The 17,650-nt window shown below is 38.4% G+C and overlaps 1 protein-coding gene across 3 annotated transcripts in view; it reads right to left on the bottom strand.

Moving 5' to 3' along the window:
* Positions 1-17,650, bottom strand: part of LOC121498769 (suppression of tumorigenicity 18 protein) — a 123,649-nt gene that overhangs the window by 9,156 nt on the left and 96,843 nt on the right. For all 3 annotated transcript variants that reach the window (XM_041768900.1, XM_041768899.1, XM_041768901.1), the window contains 6 exons: positions 14,721-14,783; positions 13,804-13,872; positions 11,215-11,277; positions 10,805-10,885; positions 9,675-9,896; positions 4,248-4,336 (listed from right to left, as the gene is read on the bottom strand). In XM_041768900.1, the coding sequence (XP_041624834.1) occupies positions 4,248-4,336; positions 9,675-9,896; positions 10,805-10,885; positions 11,215-11,277; positions 13,804-13,872; positions 14,721-14,783 (587 nt within the window). The remainder of the gene's footprint in view (positions 1-4,247; positions 4,337-9,674; positions 9,897-10,804; positions 10,886-11,214; positions 11,278-13,803; positions 13,873-14,720; positions 14,784-17,650) is intronic.

The following is a 17,650-nucleotide window of genomic DNA, read 5'->3' as shown; positions in this document are numbered from 1 at the left end:
ACCAGAAGACTGGTTAAGAGATTATCGCTGGGGTCCCGGCTTGTCTGCTGGTCCTTTGCCCCACGGCAGTGAAAGTAGTGATAATAGAATTCAACTCAACATATGCTTTGTAGGTGGGATCTGCGGCGCTTGTGATGAATGGGAGGAAGGGGAGGACAGAAGGGAGGAATCAAGGAAGACTATCTCTTTCTGCTTGAGCAGCTGGGCAACTAGTGGCATTTCTGGGATGAGAGAGCCTACAGGAGCAGCAGCTTCCAGCAGGAAAATCAAGAGTTTAATTTTGGCTGTTAAGTCATGGATGCTGTGAGAAGACTCTGAGAGCTCAGGTTCTTGGTACTGAGCTCTAGTTAGGATTTACGTTCCCCTGGCGTCCAATGTTAGTGGCGACACTCAAGCCTCTTGATCAAGATGGGGCCATTTGGAGGATGCTTGAGAACAAAAGGTACCTAGAAGCCTGGGGGAAGGTATGGTCATGAAATGAGACCTCAAATAAGAAATATGTGACAGGATCTAACACATACTAGGCACTCAATAAATTCTCATGCAATTAATGAGTAAGTGAACTATGTTTTCATTATGATTTCTGGGATTTGGGGAGATATTTTATTTTATTTTATTTATTTTATTTTATTTTATTTTGGGAGGGGTAGATATTTTTAGCCAATCTCTGTAATTTTTTTCCATGAATACGTTACCTTATCTATTTCCATCAATCTATCTGCCAACCTCCTCTCGATACATTGTCTTTAAGAGCCTCCATCACTGAGTGGAACTGAGAGGATGCACTTTGAATTTCACATTGTACTTGAAAATACTAACTCATTTGATTCTCTAAAGGATCCCAAGAGGCAGATACACTTATTACCACACTTTAGAGATGGGAAAGCCAAGACATGAAGAGGTTAAGGAATAAGCAATAGAGCTGGGATTCAAAACACAAGCTCTCTGGCTCTAGAATATGTTATCTTAACCATTATAATGCTACCTTTACTCATGGATATTTAATCTGATTTGAAATTATCAATTAAATGTGTACACTAAAGTTCCTTGACAGATACATACACAATAGAATAAAGAGTAGAAGCAGAGTGCTGGGTTAGACTAGACAGTATTGTTGACCAAGGAAACCATATAAATTTTTCACTAAATATTTTAGTAGGACTATTTCAGTGGCCCTGTTTCTTTATAGGGTGTACCTATTTAAAAGCAAGGGAATATGCTTTCTTTACTCAGTACAGATCTATGCCTAATATACATAATTAGGGATTACATAATTTATAATAATACTTCATGTTCTGTATAAATTTATAAGGGATGTATATACTTGTATGCTCAATTTATAAAGGGCTGTAAGTAGTTAGACAGTGTTCTATCCAGAAAAGAATAATGTATTACAATATTTAGACCATGGAACTTTGCCACAGGGAAAGAACTAGAAGGGTCTACTAAATATAAGAACATATGCAAAGGTCAACCATTATAACTTTTACTTGTCCCACAAAGAACAGAAAAGCAAGCAGTCATTCATGTACAGATGTTTGAATTTTATTATCAAGGAGAATACTAAGGGTCTTTAAGAAATTAGTGTGAAAAAAAATTTAATTATGGCAAGGATGGAGAAGATCAATTCTTCTAAAATAAATGTAAACGTTTTTGGCGTAGACCTTCCATGTTTTAACTGGTTTGTAGGTCAAATTCTCCTAACATGTTATGTAAATCCAACCAATTGCCTGAATGATTTGTACTTATTTTAACCTAATATAGCACACCAAGACATTTAAAGTCGTATGCACTTTATAGTTTATTGCAATTTGATTGCTTTTTAGGGCCTGGGGAATATTAGGTTACACCCGCTTTAAAAATCATCCAGGGAGGGATCCCTGGGTGGTGCAGTGGTTTGGCGCCTGCCTTTGGCCCAGGGCACGATCCTGGAGACCCGGGATCGAATCCCACATCGGGCTCCCGGTGCATGGAGCCTGCTTCTCCCTCTGCCTGTGTCTCTGCCTCTCTCTCTCTCTCTTTGACTATCATAAATAAATAAAAATTAAAAAAAAAATCATCCAGGGAACCATGGCTGTGTCCAAGCTTTAAAGTAGGGGACTACGGGCTGGCACATCATCAGAGAAGACCTCACATGACTCTAGGCCCTCCCTGACCCTCCACTGACCACCGACCTGAACTCAGGTGGATTATTCTTTAGACACAAGTCATTGTAGGTTCTCAGGCTTTAGATGAGCATTAGCCCCTTGCTCCTCAGATTATGAAAACACGTACTTTTCCAGCTTCCTGAGCCATTTAGAATAAATGCACTTCAGACCCTAGTCAATGTGGTCCAGCCATCTTGCTGCTGCTTCATGTCCTATGAAAGCTCGGCTGAAGATGCTCAATTTATAAAGTACCCTTGAAGGATGTGTGTGCAGTCCAGCTGCCCCCGAGCCACCATCCCCATCTCTCAGCTGTGCGCACGCAGCCCAGATCTCACTGGCGCTCCGAAAACTTCACTGTAGTTTGCTATACTGCCCACAGCTCACCACCTTGTTGTCTTTATTAGGAACAGCCTGTGGTTTCTATTATGTTTACTGTTAACGGTGTTCCTGGTGTTCTTATAGTGAAGATCCATAAGAAATATTTTCTTCACGCACTCAGTTCCTGAGAAAGTTTTACTCTGAATATACTCACTGACAGTGTCTCACAGTGATGACATTCTCCTTTCGTTTTGGTGTCTAAAAAGCCGAAAGTCAAATCTGAGATTCCTTCTTACCCACTGTGAAATGGCTTGCTCCACACATTCCTTCTATTATCCTCAGGCTTCTCCCACTTTGCCTTCTTATCTTTGATATCCTTTTGTCTCATTTTTTAAAAAGATATTTTTATTTATTTATTCGAGAGAGAGAGGCAGAGACACAGGCAGTGGGAGAAGCAGGCTCCATGCAGGGAGCCTGATGCGGGACTCAATCCTAGGACCCCAGGATCACACCCTGGGCTGAAGGCAGGTGCCAAACTGCTGAGCCACCCAGGGATCCCTTTTTTGCCTCATTTTTTGAATTAACTGCTAAGTAGCTTTTTCTAAATGTAACATTGCACCCCCCATCATTTAAATAGTGCCTGAAATAAGGTGACAAATAAATAGATAAATATTAAATTGTGCCAGTTTCACAGAAAAAGTTCTAAGAGGCAGTTGAGAAGTGGAGAATATTTCCAAGGAACAATGAAAACATCTAGAGAAAGCGCGTTAACTTAGCATTTAAATGCTGGGAAGAATGTCCAACACAGTTCCGTACCTCTAACTTTTTTTATTCCTCCTCCACAGGCAAATTGACCCCCTTCATCTCTTAGTGGTGGCCCCCAAGGAGCCACTTGAAGTATGCATCTGGCAACAGATGAAAGCCTCACAAGGGAAAGAGTAGGAAGCTCAAAAGTGCTTCCCTCCCTCAGATACTGTATACCTTCTTTTTAAAAAAAATCATAGGCAAATTAAAAATATTGGGCAATACTTTCAAAGAAATAAAGTATAAATAGTTACCTCATCCCAGTTATGTGCCAAAGATCCATCAAATAAATCTTCCAAAGCATAACAATGCTTTGCCATTGTTTCCAGACACTTTAGGCTGGTGTTCTAAGGAAACAACACTTCCCTGAGATGGTATTGATGAGAAGTCTTAGGAAAAGAACTCAAGAATCAAAAGAAAATTGGAAGATCCAAAGCTCAGAACCGCATCTATTAACTCAGAGCTCAGAAACTGCATCTATTAACTTTGACAAGGCATGGACACTAGGGAAATATGTAGGGAAATATAGATATAAATTTAAATAATCCAGATTCGTCATAAAAATATCATTTTGAGGATGAAACAAAATTTAAGGACTCAAAGATCAATGCCAAAAACTGTAATTTGACAGAAGGCTTACACCAGGAACACACACACACATACACACACATACTCATGCTCATGCAAAAGTGGTCATTTTGAGGACTGAAGGACAAAAGTTCAGCCTGTGTGTCTTAATCCCTTGAATAACACTGTTTGATTTTCTGTGTTGGAGATAGTTATGAGAAAGGAAGGAAAAAACCCAAGTAATTGTTCTTTAGGTGAAGTTATAGTTTTAGTTCAAATTTAAGGAAAGTGTCCTTCTTTATACATGAAAACTGCACTTCCCTTATAGAGAATAATGTGGCCTGTGAATGCTTTGGGGAACTATGGCTGAGACCTCGGTAGGGATGGCAACCTCCAGCCCTGTGCTCTTACCGCCAGTTGCTTTGAGCTTGATGGTCATTAGTTCTTCTGAGACCTTGCCCTTTTTGATGGCTTGTGCATTTAGAGGACATCCAGATAGGCTGTGAGAATAGAAATTATACCAATGTGTGAAATGCATATTATTTCTTCTTTTTAACACATTACTTCTTACAAAAATTAACGTTTTCTACTCACCCCTTACTAAGTCTGTGTCTGCCTATTAATTACACTATAATCTGTAGTCTCTTTGTAGAAGTAACATAATATTCATGAAAATGAAAGCAAAGGCTCTCAGATAATGTAATAATGTTTTGTGTTTTTGTTCTTTAAATTAAAATTCAAATAGCTGCAATCTTGTTTAAGATTTAAGTAATCTTGTTAAAATGTTACCATTCTGCATTCACGTAAGTGCCTTTTTTAGGAGTGGTTACTTTATTTTCTGTAAATGCAAAATGATACATATATGTCACAAATAAGAATTGTTCCAAGCTAGTCAAAACTCTGAATGATAAAGCAGAATCTAGTTCTTCTTGTTTTTTATGTACTGTAGTCTGATCTTTACAGAATGACTTAAATTAACACAAACCCAATATAACATGACCCCAAATAATACAAGCTCAAAAGTAAAAATAAACAGGTGTATCACATACTGTTTGGGGATGGGAATGTTTCTAATTTATTCTCTAACTTTTTAGACATTATTTTTCACTAAAAATTCTCTACCCTGAAAGGAGAATGAAAGGAACCACTACAAATATAATCAGATATAATACACCTGTGGACGGTGTATTGCCCTGCAGTGGGGTTTACACCTTTTCCTTAATATTGTGCTCTTCAGCTATGCTTCCTTTCTTTAATGTCATCTGTTTTATTTAAATTGCACCAAAATGATAATGACAACATTGAACAAAACTTGTTTGCTGTAGTTCATGATGAGATGATTTTGTTGTTCTAAGCAACCATTAATTCTTGTGCAATTTTGTTGTATTTTTGGATACAGTTTTTAAATATCATTAAAAACTGTCACAATCAGCCACTTAGAATATTTTTTTCCCACAGAAATTTGGTTGCAATTCATGTACAAACAATCATTTTCAATCCAAACATTAGGACACTTGGCAAAGTGAAAAGAAATGTTTCTGAAGCATGGCCCTTAATAAATGTTTGCTACATGAATGTGTTTTTTCAAAAGATTTATTGATTTATTTTGAGGGGGAGGGGCGAGAGAGAGACTGAGGGAGAGAGAGAGAGAATCCTAAGCAGACTCCATACTGAGCTCGGAGCCAGATATGGGGCTCAATCTCATGACTCTGAGATCAAGAGTCGGTTGTTTAACCAACTGTGCCACCCAGGCACCCCATGAATGTATTTTTAAGTGAATTCAAGGTTATTCTATATGAAGATTATATGAAATCTAAAATAATAGGCATATAATACTATATATATAAAAAAGAAGGCTATGTGGTTTGCCAGAATTTTATAAATTAGGAAATGCTTAACAAAGGAAAATAAAATAATGAAAAAGTTCAAACGCAATGATGAGTCAGATCTATTTTGTAAGCTTCTTGCTGTGAAGTACGGCCTGTATAAATTTCATTATTGTTTTTCTTCTGAAAAGTTTGCACAAGTCTGTCTTGTTTTATGTCACATAGTGTATTCTCAGAAAATGGTCATTAACAGGATGAATACTTCATTGGTAAGGTGGATTTAAAGTGAACTGTAGTGAGTCAGTTGGTTGAGTGTCCAACTCTTGATTTCAGCTCCGGCCATGATCTCAGGGTTGTGGAACTGAGCCCTACAAGGGCTCCGTGCTCAGTGGGGAGCCTGCTTGGGATTTTCTCTCTCCCTTTTTTTCTCTTCTTCCTTCCCCACCCCTCCCTCCTCACCCCATTACTCTCTCTTTCTCCCTCAAATAAAATAAATATATCTTAAAAAAAACACAAAAGTAACCAGTAGTAAGTCCACTTGTCAGGTAATGGTAAGGCTATTCATAGCTCAGAACTTTTCTTCTAAACAAGCTGCTTTTTTTCCAACAACAAGGCAATAAATTGCCCTGTTGTAACACAGTGGTGAGGAGAGCTAGCAAAGGGTTCAGAGCTGTGGGACTTGGAACCAAAGGGTATGGTCAAGTTATGAAAGTGAAGTTATGGTTTCAAAATGTCACTTGATAGTTTGTATCTTCCAATGTAGTCACATCTTCCAAACTATAGTTTGGAAACAAATCTTAAGTCTGAAAAAATTGGAAGTGAAAATATTATAAAGAGTCATGCTTCCTTTTGAGGATGACCACGTTGTCCATGGAGCTTCCGTCTGCGGCTCAGGAAAAGCTGGAGGTTGGCTGGGGTGTCACTGTCAAAGTTAAGGCTTCTTATTGCAAAAGCAGGAAAAAATGCGTCATGGTTTTGATCAATTTGCAATTTTACTGCATATAATGGCAATTTTAGACCATATCTTCATCTGCCTTTCTAAAGCGAAATAGTAGGTGATACAATTTATATGGATATCACTCTTTATATTTAAAAGCCTTCAAAAAAAAATACCCCTCAAAAATGGCAGTTATGGTACAGCACTAAATGAGGTCTACCTGTCACCTAGAAGTTCTGGTTCTAAACCTACAAAGATCTTGTGTGTGTGCTTTAATATAAAAGCATTTGTCGTCTCAGACTGCCTTTTTTTCAAGGTAGAAGTCTGTCATGCGAGACTTAAAGCACAGTTTAAAAATAATTAGTCTGTAAATATGATGCTGATGCAAATGCATGGATCAAATCACTCTTCATTATCCTCTAAGCTAAGTTTTGTTATTTTTCCCATTTGCTGCAGGTCGGAATGAGAAAAATCACAAAACTGACCTCTGAGAATAGCTGGGGAAAGACTTTGAGTCTGGCACACAGCAAGACCCGCTGAACACCAAGGATGTGGACAGGCAGGTGCTCACTACGGGGGCTCTGTGGTCCCAACACGGTGTGCAAGGGCAGCTCCTGAACTTCCCTGAGCTTGTCCTCTTGTGTCAATGGAGGATAATTGTACTACCTCTGTGGTGCACAGGGTTTGGTAAGGATTAAAGGAATAAACCACCTAAGGTACTTAGTGCAGTGTTCTCTGCTGGAACAGAGCGTGCCCTGAATAGATGTTAGCTATTGTCAGTGATAGAAAAGAGTGCTGAACAGCATCAGGGATTTGAGGGCCAAATGCAGGATGTATAAAAGTGTATCATAGGTTAAATCGTGCTCTTTCAGCATAAGGCATTCCTACCTTAATGAATTATTAACGAATTATTGCATATATACACATATGTTGATATAGTTTTTATGAAACGGAAAGGAAATAGTCTGGGTTCGACACCACTATGTGCCAGACTATAAGCTTGGCACTTTATTACACTATTTCATCGCATTCTACATAGAGTAAAGAGAAGCATTCCACCTTAAAGAGGGTACCCCAGAGTGAATTCAGTCTCTTAAGCCTTTCAAGTAGCAAGAGAACTCTCTAGTGAAGAACAGTCAAATCTGAATTACTCACTTGTTTTAACATATAATTATTTCCTTTTTCCTAGAAAATAGTACCTTGGCATTAAGGTGGAAGCCTAATTTTTTAACTCTTAATATTCTTTTTCTTATTATAAAACAGGTAATATGTACGTAGATACATACAGTGCATATTTGCAGTTTAAAAATATTCTCAAGGGGGAATACCTTTACCCTCAACCATAAGCATATCTGAAGCTCCCCATGCCTTCAACAATTGTCTTTCTTGCCCCAGTTAGAACCACTGCCTTGAATTGTAGGTCAACGGTTCCCTCGCTTTTTAAAATGCGATTTTGCTACTTGTTTTTAACTTTCTGGAAACAGAAGTATGTCATACATGTTCTTCAGCAATTCTTTTCCACTCAGCACTGTTCTAAAATACACTCAGGACACATCTTCATTGTCACTGCTGCGTGGCAGCCCCCTATGCAGACACCACTGCTTACTTGCACACTTCGTGGGTATGTGGGTTGTTCCCAGAGTGGACTTAGCAGAGTGATGCTACCACAGACATTCTGAGACATGTCTCTGGGCTCCAGTGTGCAGGAGACTCTCTGAGGCATCATCTTGACAGCTCAGCATCTGGGTGGCAGGGCATGTTCGTTTGCTCTTTTGCAACTTGACTCCTTAAAGGCACTCTGCGACCTGGAGTGTCTCTACCAATTACTTTTCCGCCCCTAGTGAGAGCCCCTGCTGCTCTGATCCTCACCAAGCCTTAGTGTCATCATATAAAACCTCATGATTTTTAAAGATAGTTCTGTTGTTGCCGACTGAGGGATGTGCTCATCATAGTCCAGCATTAATATTTCATTGTCAGTGTTAACATGGAGATTACTGAGTCCATGATAAGAAAGTAGAGCTACTGTGCAGTTAATATGCCATTAGGCACACTTGATTTGTGACTGTCATTCCCGAATATGAAATGAGGATACAAACTCAGAATAAAACAATGTGTGCTGTCGTGAACATGACCATGCATTTGAAAATCAAAAAATAAACCACTTAAAAAATGTAGGTTTTCTCGATAAGCAGGTGTGGCTGTGTATCCACTTGAGACATCAATTCCTGAGACGCTTACATTTCTGAAGCCATTGATATGCATCTTTAAAGTCAAACAAGATATAGAATGTCCCAGTTTTGCTCAGTGCATACTGCTCACAAGCAGAGCACCAGGGCTCACCAACGCCTCATGGGATTTTAAATCCGCATCATGCACAGGGGCCAGAAGACTAGCAGGGCCCTCCTTGATTGGAGAGGTGTGTAGTGAATCTCTAGCGCCTTTTCTTTAGGTAGAATGTGAACCAAAAAGCTGGACTAAGATCAGTGTTCCCAACAAAGGACCCCATTGAAATCCACGACACTCAGTGATAAAGGAATTAAGTCATTGTGAAACTATAAAGGGTTTTCTAAATCTCTCTCATCCTGTCGTATACTTAGTAGTCACTGTGTCATTCTCTTTCTGGCTGCTGGGGATGAGTCACATCTCCCCAGAAGCAAAATAACTACAATTTGGCCTGAAATTGAGCCAGTCTACGAGAGGGAGGGACATAAATATGTAAAGAGAAAGTTTACAATTACACTACATAATAGAGTAAATATCACCACTTGAAATTGAAGTGAACCATTAAAAGACTAAACCATTAAAAAATAGCAGCATAAGCAAATTTGAGAATACAAAAAACAAATGCAGTTTCTATAGCACTTGAAAACTGTGTAGTAAATTTTTGGAAACAGAGGAAATAGCACTTTTCATTCTTCAAAGGAGTCGACCCTCTATCTGGCAAGACTCGCTGCAACCTCTAAAGTGCTATGATGAGTGAACTCAAGGAGGGATTCCCCCCTCAACCCAAAGACATTGAGGTGACACACAATCACAACAATCACAACACAACAAAAGGCAGAAAACGAATGTTACCTTCTATGGGTGACAAAGACATTATTTACATGGCCCAGCCCATTGCAGCCGGGCAAGGGACAGTGTGGCAGCTCTTGTTTGTTCAGTTTCCAGGAGAGGGGGGCCCCATTGAGAGGATTCTCCTTCTGTCTCTTGGCAGCCAGGGGACAGCCAGAAGCAGTGCGGTGGGATGTGTATTTACCTGATATGTGACCTTGGCCGTCACACCCTATCACAGGACATCTAGAGAGACACACAGAGACATTACCAGCCGGGAGACAGCCAGATAGCTCAGGCAAAGCACTGTGGCGAGGTGAATAAGAAGGCAGTGGCAATTCCATACCATACAGATGGCAACTGGTGGAATCGAAGAACTTTGTAAAATGCCACTACAACCAGCAAAACAGCATTATATTAGCAGAAATAGTGGTCCACAGGCCAGAGCTAAGCAAGGTTTGTGCATTACCTCACACAATCTTCCCTGCAAACCCACTGGGCAGAGAGTTTACTATCTCATTTTTTAGGTGGGGAAAATGAGGCTTCTAGAGCTTAGGTAACTTGTCACCCATTTTACAAGAAGTGGGGTCAAGTTCATGCCCACACGTTTAGCTCTAGAGCCAACCACGTAGGCACCATGCTACACTGCCTCCAACCAAAGACCACGGGTATAAGATGTTAACCGTGTTGCCCGACATTACATAGCCCCTTGCCCATAGAACTGGAATGTTGGTTTGTAAATGTCTAAATAATGCATTTAGAAATGTTGTAGAGCAAAAATTTAAGATAAAATTTCACCTTAACCAAAATTAAAGTTTTTTTTTTTTTGGAAACGCTGCCATACTTGTCATGCTTGTACTTCCATCATGCTGTTCTTCTTTAAAACAATTGGAAAAAGTATAAACTTTTTTTTTTTTTTTGCATTATCAAAGAACTGCATACACAAAGCTAGGAATAAGACAATTTTCTCAAGCTCTTAGACTCTCTGCTGCTTCAATAATCCTTGCATTTAATGGGGAACCTCCCCCCCCCCCGCCCACCTCCCACCAACCTCAATCAATGCTCAGTTGCATCTCAACCAATGTCCCGCCTGCTTGACCAACAAGCTACATCTGGCCACACCTCAACTGCCACACCTCAACTGTCACACTCACTTGAGTTCAGGGTCTTCTTTTTCTTCCTTTGTAGGAGTCATTTTGACACCACCTTTCCTGGCACGAGGGCAGCCGGACAAACTAAGTATGCAGACAACAAAGAACAAAACCAAACCACATGATCTCACTGGCCATTGCTGGGGACATTCTGCTTTCCCTACTTCAGAAATGGAATTGGTCCATGGGGTGCTTGGGTGGCTCAGTCAGTTAAGTGTCTTCCTTCTGCTCAGGTCATAATTCCAGGGTCCTAGGATCAAGCCTCATATCAGGCTCCCTGCTTAGCGAGGAGTCTGCTTCTCCCTCTCTCTCCGTCCCTCCCCCACAAATCCCCCTTGTGCTCTCTGCTTTCTCTCTCAAATAAACGAGTAAAGGTCTTTAAAAAAAAAAAAAAGAAATGAAATTGATCTTACCTTCTGTGGGAAGCATAGTTTCCAGTCACGTGCCCTGAACCATCACAACCTGGGGTTGGACACCTGGAAAAGGAAAGAACAGAGCGTGCGGGCCATGTAGTTATAGTGGAGGGAAGGTGATCATGGTACATTCAAATAGAACTAAACGGAATGAGCTGCTTTTTGTGGAACTCTTTTTCCTCAAATATAATGAGTTTTCGGCTAAGAATACATTTTTAAAGAAAATGTTAAGGTAGATAACTCCTGTGTAATGCTTAGGAGACAGTGTGTTAGCTTCTACCCTACCTGCGTTTTTTCTTCATTTTAAATTTTATTTTGGAAGGAACCTGAAATCTGGCCCATGACCTACTACCAGCCTTCTGTCTATATCATAAAAAGTTTTCCTTTTTCTGCTTAAGAAGAAAAGTTTTCCAAATTGTTTTTGTGCACAATTTATTTTCTTTGATTTGCTCCACTACCACGATAATCCATTAAATGCAGATGAACAAGAGTGGTATGTGCGAGCTCCAGAGACTTGGCACATTAATATAGTTGCCAAAGAACCTAAGTCATTTGCACCTGGTCTGTTCTGCCTCATGGACCAACTTAAATGGCCTTTTGGAAAATCTACCAATAGCTATTATCAACAATCAACTGCTAAATTTGGAATGGAAAGGGGAGAAGAGGAAGGGGAATCCAATTCTACTTGGAATGCTGAATAGGAATAGGCTTCAAAATACACTTGAAAGTAAAAACTGATATAACTTCTCACTATTTGTCACAGAGGCTGTTTTAAAACGTTTGCTTTTCTGAAGGTTCCTGTGCACATTATTTTTGTTACTATTTCACTATATGCTCACCCTGATTCAGATTTCTACTCAAACAGGAGAATAATAATAATAATAATAATAATAATAATAATAATAATAATATCATTCATTTTCTTAAACTCTAACCCACTGAACTTGTATGAAAATGCTTTTATATCCAATCCTGATAGAACATGGAGAGTAAATGCTTTTTCTTCCAACAAAATTTAAAATCTCATGCATCTCTGCAGGCTAACCAGAGAAATCTGCATTGCACCTTTAACCAACCATTTAAAGATAGAGTTTGTATTCTATATGGCAGGAGAGGATTGAACGCTGGTCTTTTTCTATTAACATTTCTCATAAAATACTGGTTTACTAGCATATCGCAATTATAAACAAATCTGTGCAAATGAACTTGCTTTGAAATTCTACTTGAGTATCTAAGCAATAGGTCAATAAAATGTCTTTTTCTTTTTTCTATAGAGAAAACCTAAAGAGGCTATTTATCAGATGGCTGTATAAAACATGTAAATACTGAATGTTGCTATAGAACTTCTCAATCTACATGTTTTCAAAGCGTTATCAACATTTTTTTTCTAGAAATAATGTTTAGAGAAAATACTTAAGAGAACCAATAGCTATTATTAAGGCATGGAAATGTACAGGTTTAGAACAATTGAGTAAGATTGAATCATAAGCGCTGAGTAAGATAAGTAAGTCTGATTGAGTAAGGCTGCCTGGCAACTTCTCCCTTTTCAATCTGTTAGTCATGTCTTGACCTAACATTCTTATATTTCAGCCTAGAAAAATGGCAATCTATAGCATGATTTCCAGGATCTATACTGACACAATCAACTTTACATATTGAATATGAGAAAAGTTGCATATTTCATAGTTCCATTTACTATTTCTGGTATTAAAATTTCCGTTTCATATCTGTTTAAAATCACATTCACGTCTTCTTTCATAAACTTATTCTTTGTAATTTTTAGAGAAAGAATTTTAAACAAGCTAGAGAATGGAAAGACTAACAAAATATTAAGAAAATGAAAGATCTGAAATTTTACTTGTGATTTAGACCTCGATGTTGGTTCTGCTACTTACACAAATATTATTTTATCATTAGACATAGTAATCCTCATTTTTCTTAAAATATTATTATTTGCAAATATTTCATTAAGTTTGCCTAATGTTATTGCTTATCTTTTCTAAATTTATGCCCTATTATATTTTAAAGGGTATAAGGTAGGTTATAACTTTTTATTACCTATATGTAATATAACAAGATGCAAAAAAGTGAGAAATTTGGAATAAAGAAGAGAAGAATAGGAAAAATAAAATCAGTAAGTAGAAGTTAATATACACATGGCTTTGAGATCCTGTAGACTCGGTTGGGTACTGAAAGTGAAAGATAGTCACAGGATTCAAAATTCCTATAAAGTAAAATATTATACTGTTTACTTAAAATTAGATGATGAAAGTGCTTTGCCACACTTCATGGGTCTGATTTAGAGTATAGATTCTGATATCAGCAGAAAAAAAGAATTATGTTCAATTATTCCATTGTTACTTTAAAAAATGTTATAAAGGAAAAAATCCCCAAAGCAAGCAAATGAATTAAATTAAATTACACCGAGGTTGTATTTAGTCATTTGACCTTTGTGGTAAGAGGATGCATTGGTTATAATTTGGTTAGTCATGATTTAGTACTTGTTAGTGAAGACCCACACGGGTCTTGAACGAGGGGAGTCCTAACACAGCTGAGGAAGAGCTAGGAGTTCATGAGTCCAATACTTACTTAAGCTCCTGAGAGTTAGCAGCCATGAGGGATTTAAGAGTCTTATCTGCTAAAGGACATCCAGAAACACTAAAGAGGGATGAGAAAAACAAAAACAAAACACACAACACTGACATATACAGATCAAACTCAAATGGTATCTTGAGTTTGTGAACATATGCTAAATTTACTGGTGACCAGCAAATGGGAAACATGTAACTGGGTTATAATCTGACTTTGCTACTCTAACCAGTCTGGGCTTGTGGGCACTTCAATTACTTCTCATAGACTCAAGTTTGCTATTTTATCAAATGAAGGGCTTTAACCCAATGAGACTCCTCAACTCTAGAATTCAGGGATACAATGATTACCGATTTGGAGTGCATTTCCACTGCACACCAAGGAGTGATGTCTTAAAAGTTTAACTGGTGCCCAAACGGAAAGCAAATCACACCAATGAAGAAGGTAAGTGGAAAGATTAAACACAGCTTTTTTGCACTGTTTAACACCTTGACCTGCTGTTTGCCCAGGGCTGAGGATGCCACACCCCACAAAGTGGTCAACCCAAGTCATGCTACTATCTTATCTTGGTTTCACTTGAGTCCTAAAGCTAGACAGAGCCAAAGCCCTAACATAAACTCTGTCTTTTGGCTTATAACCTGCACAATAGGTTCGGAAAACTTTTTGTCCAAAAATCATGACGTCTATACCATAGAAGAATCTGCACAATAGGATCGGAAAACTTTTTGACCAAAAATCATGACTTCTATACCATAGAAATAAAAAGCCAGATGATTTAAATTAGCTTTATTGATGAGGGAAAAAAACCCAAAGCCCCAACTAACCCACTCCTCAATTCCAGATCCAGATAGTATCTTCCTAGAATGGGTGAGAATGAATATTTACATTAGAATAAGATATTGTAAGCTATTAGGTACCTGCGATGGGATGCATAGTTTCCTGTGACATGGCCACTTCCATCACATCCGGGCGTTGGACAGCTGAGTCAATAAAAAAATATAGATTTAAAGTCAAGTGCTTCTCACAGATTCATTTGCTCTATCTATAGGTTATGAGGTAGCTTCCCTTTTCGAGATCAGTTAGCACAGCACAGGACACGCAGGAGCTAGTGAACCAAGGATTTATGTTATCTAAGAACCAGCAGAACAGGAGAAAAAAACTGGCATGATCTGAAGGTATTTGTTTTCAAGATCGTATTAATTCTCAGACTCTAATCATGCAGGAAAGTGATGCTAAAATATATGCCCCAGTGATGTAAGCCAACAGCCAATGATGTTTTGTTTCTTTGAAAATATAAATGTTATAAACCTGTGTTTTATAATGAGAGCGGCTCTTGGGAATACTGGAACCAATTATATAACAGATTCAGAAAGGAATTTCTGTGAGTTTGAGGGTGTTTTTTTTAAGTAGACTCCATGCCCGGTGTGGAGCCCAATGCCCAGCGTTGAGTCCAATGTGGGGCTGGAACTCACAACACTGAGATCAAGACCTGACATGAGACCAAGAGTCGAATGCTTAACCAACTGAGCCACTCAGGTGCCCCAGGGATTTTTGTGAGTTCTATAAAGAAGGTCATCACAGTAACTTAGTAAGTATCTTAGAAACCATCTGAAAAAGAAAATCTTTGAAAATACTACATATACTGGAAAGGGAAACTAATATTTTAGATGGGAAAGTTGCTGACGATATAGAAACCGATAAGAAATTTAGTTATTAAAGCTTGGGATCAATTTTATCCAAACCTTGAAACCATCATAGACAATTGCTAATTAATCACCAGAGCAGTAGGCTCTCCAGGCCATCTGCCAAAGACCAGAGTCTGTCCTGGTACACTCCATGGTATCTCAGAAGCTGGTCACATTCCGTGCATCTTATGTGTGTCTTAAAAATAATATAAGAAGATTCACTTCCGTAGTTAATAGATTCCTTCATTTCTCAGTCATTTATTTTCCTCTAATGCTGCTCGAAAGTCACTTATCTGTAGTAAGCAGATTGACCCCAGCCTACTCAGTGCTATTTGTGGTGGTGTTAAAGGAAAAATCAGCTACGTCATGCTGCCTGGAGTGAAGGCTTATCCGTATGTGTAGGATACAGAGATCACCCCTTGGAAGGTACATTTAGAAATAGATGGCCAACATCCAAGATTTTCTGAAATGTCACCTTAGGTTTTGCTTTGTTCTCCTGTGAGCTACTTTCTATCATCCTCAGGTAATCTAAAGAAACTATATGAGTGGGCAGCCCCGGTGGCCCAGCGGTTTAGCACCGCCTGCAGCCCAGGGCGTGATCCTGGAGACCCGGGATCGAGTCCCACGTCGGACTCCCTGCATGAAGCCTGCTTCTCCCTCTGCCTGTCTCTGCCTCTCTCTCTCTCTCCTCCCTGTGCATTCTCATGAATAAATAAATAAAATCTTAAAAAAAAAAAGAAACTATATGAGTTAGAGCATTTCCATCTCTCAGAGAGATATTTGATTTTTAGGGCTCAATCCAAGCTGAATTTACCTGGCTCTTCCCCCACCCCTCTCCCTAGAAGGGATATTAGGAAAATGTGGTAGCTATACATACATGTAAACAAGTAAAGAAAAAAAACAACGATTAACATTTGAGCTCAGTTATCTTGCAAATACCATTCACCTACTAAATGGAGAAACACTCTGTTCTGAACACTATACAATTGTAATATTCAGAGCATGAGAGATCTGTTGTAATTGCCTGGGAATCCCCATTTCAGAAATACATGGCCACCTAGTGTGCAAAAACAGCACTGCATTTTATTTTATTTTATTCTTAAATTGTATTTATATTTTTTAATTACTCCTATCAATACTGCTGGGAGAGGCAAAGATGCCAATGAGTTCTAAATCAGGGACTAAGTAATAAAGCATGCATTTAATTAGCTGCTAATTACTTTTTTTTAAGTTTGGTGGTATAAAGAGGTCAAGGAATAAAGAAAGGACTGGAGACAGTGTTGTTCTGGGATAAGCTCTTGTTTCAGATTCTGATACAAATTACAAATTTTCAATGAATAATCTTACCCAATTACATGTACCCATAGGAGCTTGGTGAAACGTTCTGAGTTGGTTTGCAAATGAAAGTATTAACATTTAGAGAAAGGAAACAAGCTAGTTAGTTCCTTCAGTAAGTGGCCCTCAAACTCTAAGAAAATTTATTCTAATCAACGACATTAAAAAATCTTATTTTGCAAACAGTTTCTGATAATTAAAGTACATTTATCTGTTAGAAACATAAAGCAAAAGATATTTTTTAAAAAAGATGAAACTGTAGAGTATTAAGACTTTTACAAAACCAGTCTATTAGCACGTACATTAAGACCAGCAGTATCCATTGAAGCACTCATCTGTCTGGAAAATTAGGAAAGAACCGCGATGTCTCTAGAGTTAATTTTCTAAGAATTCATGATTAGGTTATATTTCAAACACTGTTCTAATGTTTTTAGAACCCTTCCTCTTTTGTATTTGCTTTGTCCCAGTGAGAAGTGTCCATCACAAAATAATCTCACTTCATGTCTCTGTTCAAAATGGTAATGCAGGTTAATTAATTTGGTTTGTACATGACACTTAGTTTGGAATGACTCTCACAATTTCCAAAAATCTACCTTCAAAGGATGAAAATTTGCCTTGTTTGAAGATACTCAAAATTATATGAGGAAACAAAATCCATACAAAGATTTTAAAAACTTGAGTGGTAGCTCCACAAGGGAGTAAGTGAAGAGCTAATCCCATGTCACCTCTTGGGAGAAACAGTGTTTGGCGAAATGGAAGCTCGAGCGTATTTGGCGCTACATTGGCCGTGTCGCTCCAGCCACTGAGTCTCAGGTGAACATTAAACT

This window comes from Vulpes lagopus, chromosome 9, assembly GCF_018345385.1.
Source record: "Vulpes lagopus strain Blue_001 chromosome 9, ASM1834538v1, whole genome shotgun sequence".
NCBI lineage: Eukaryota > Metazoa > Chordata > Mammalia > Carnivora > Canidae > Vulpes > Vulpes lagopus.
This window is presented reverse-complemented; position numbering and strand designations above follow the sequence as displayed.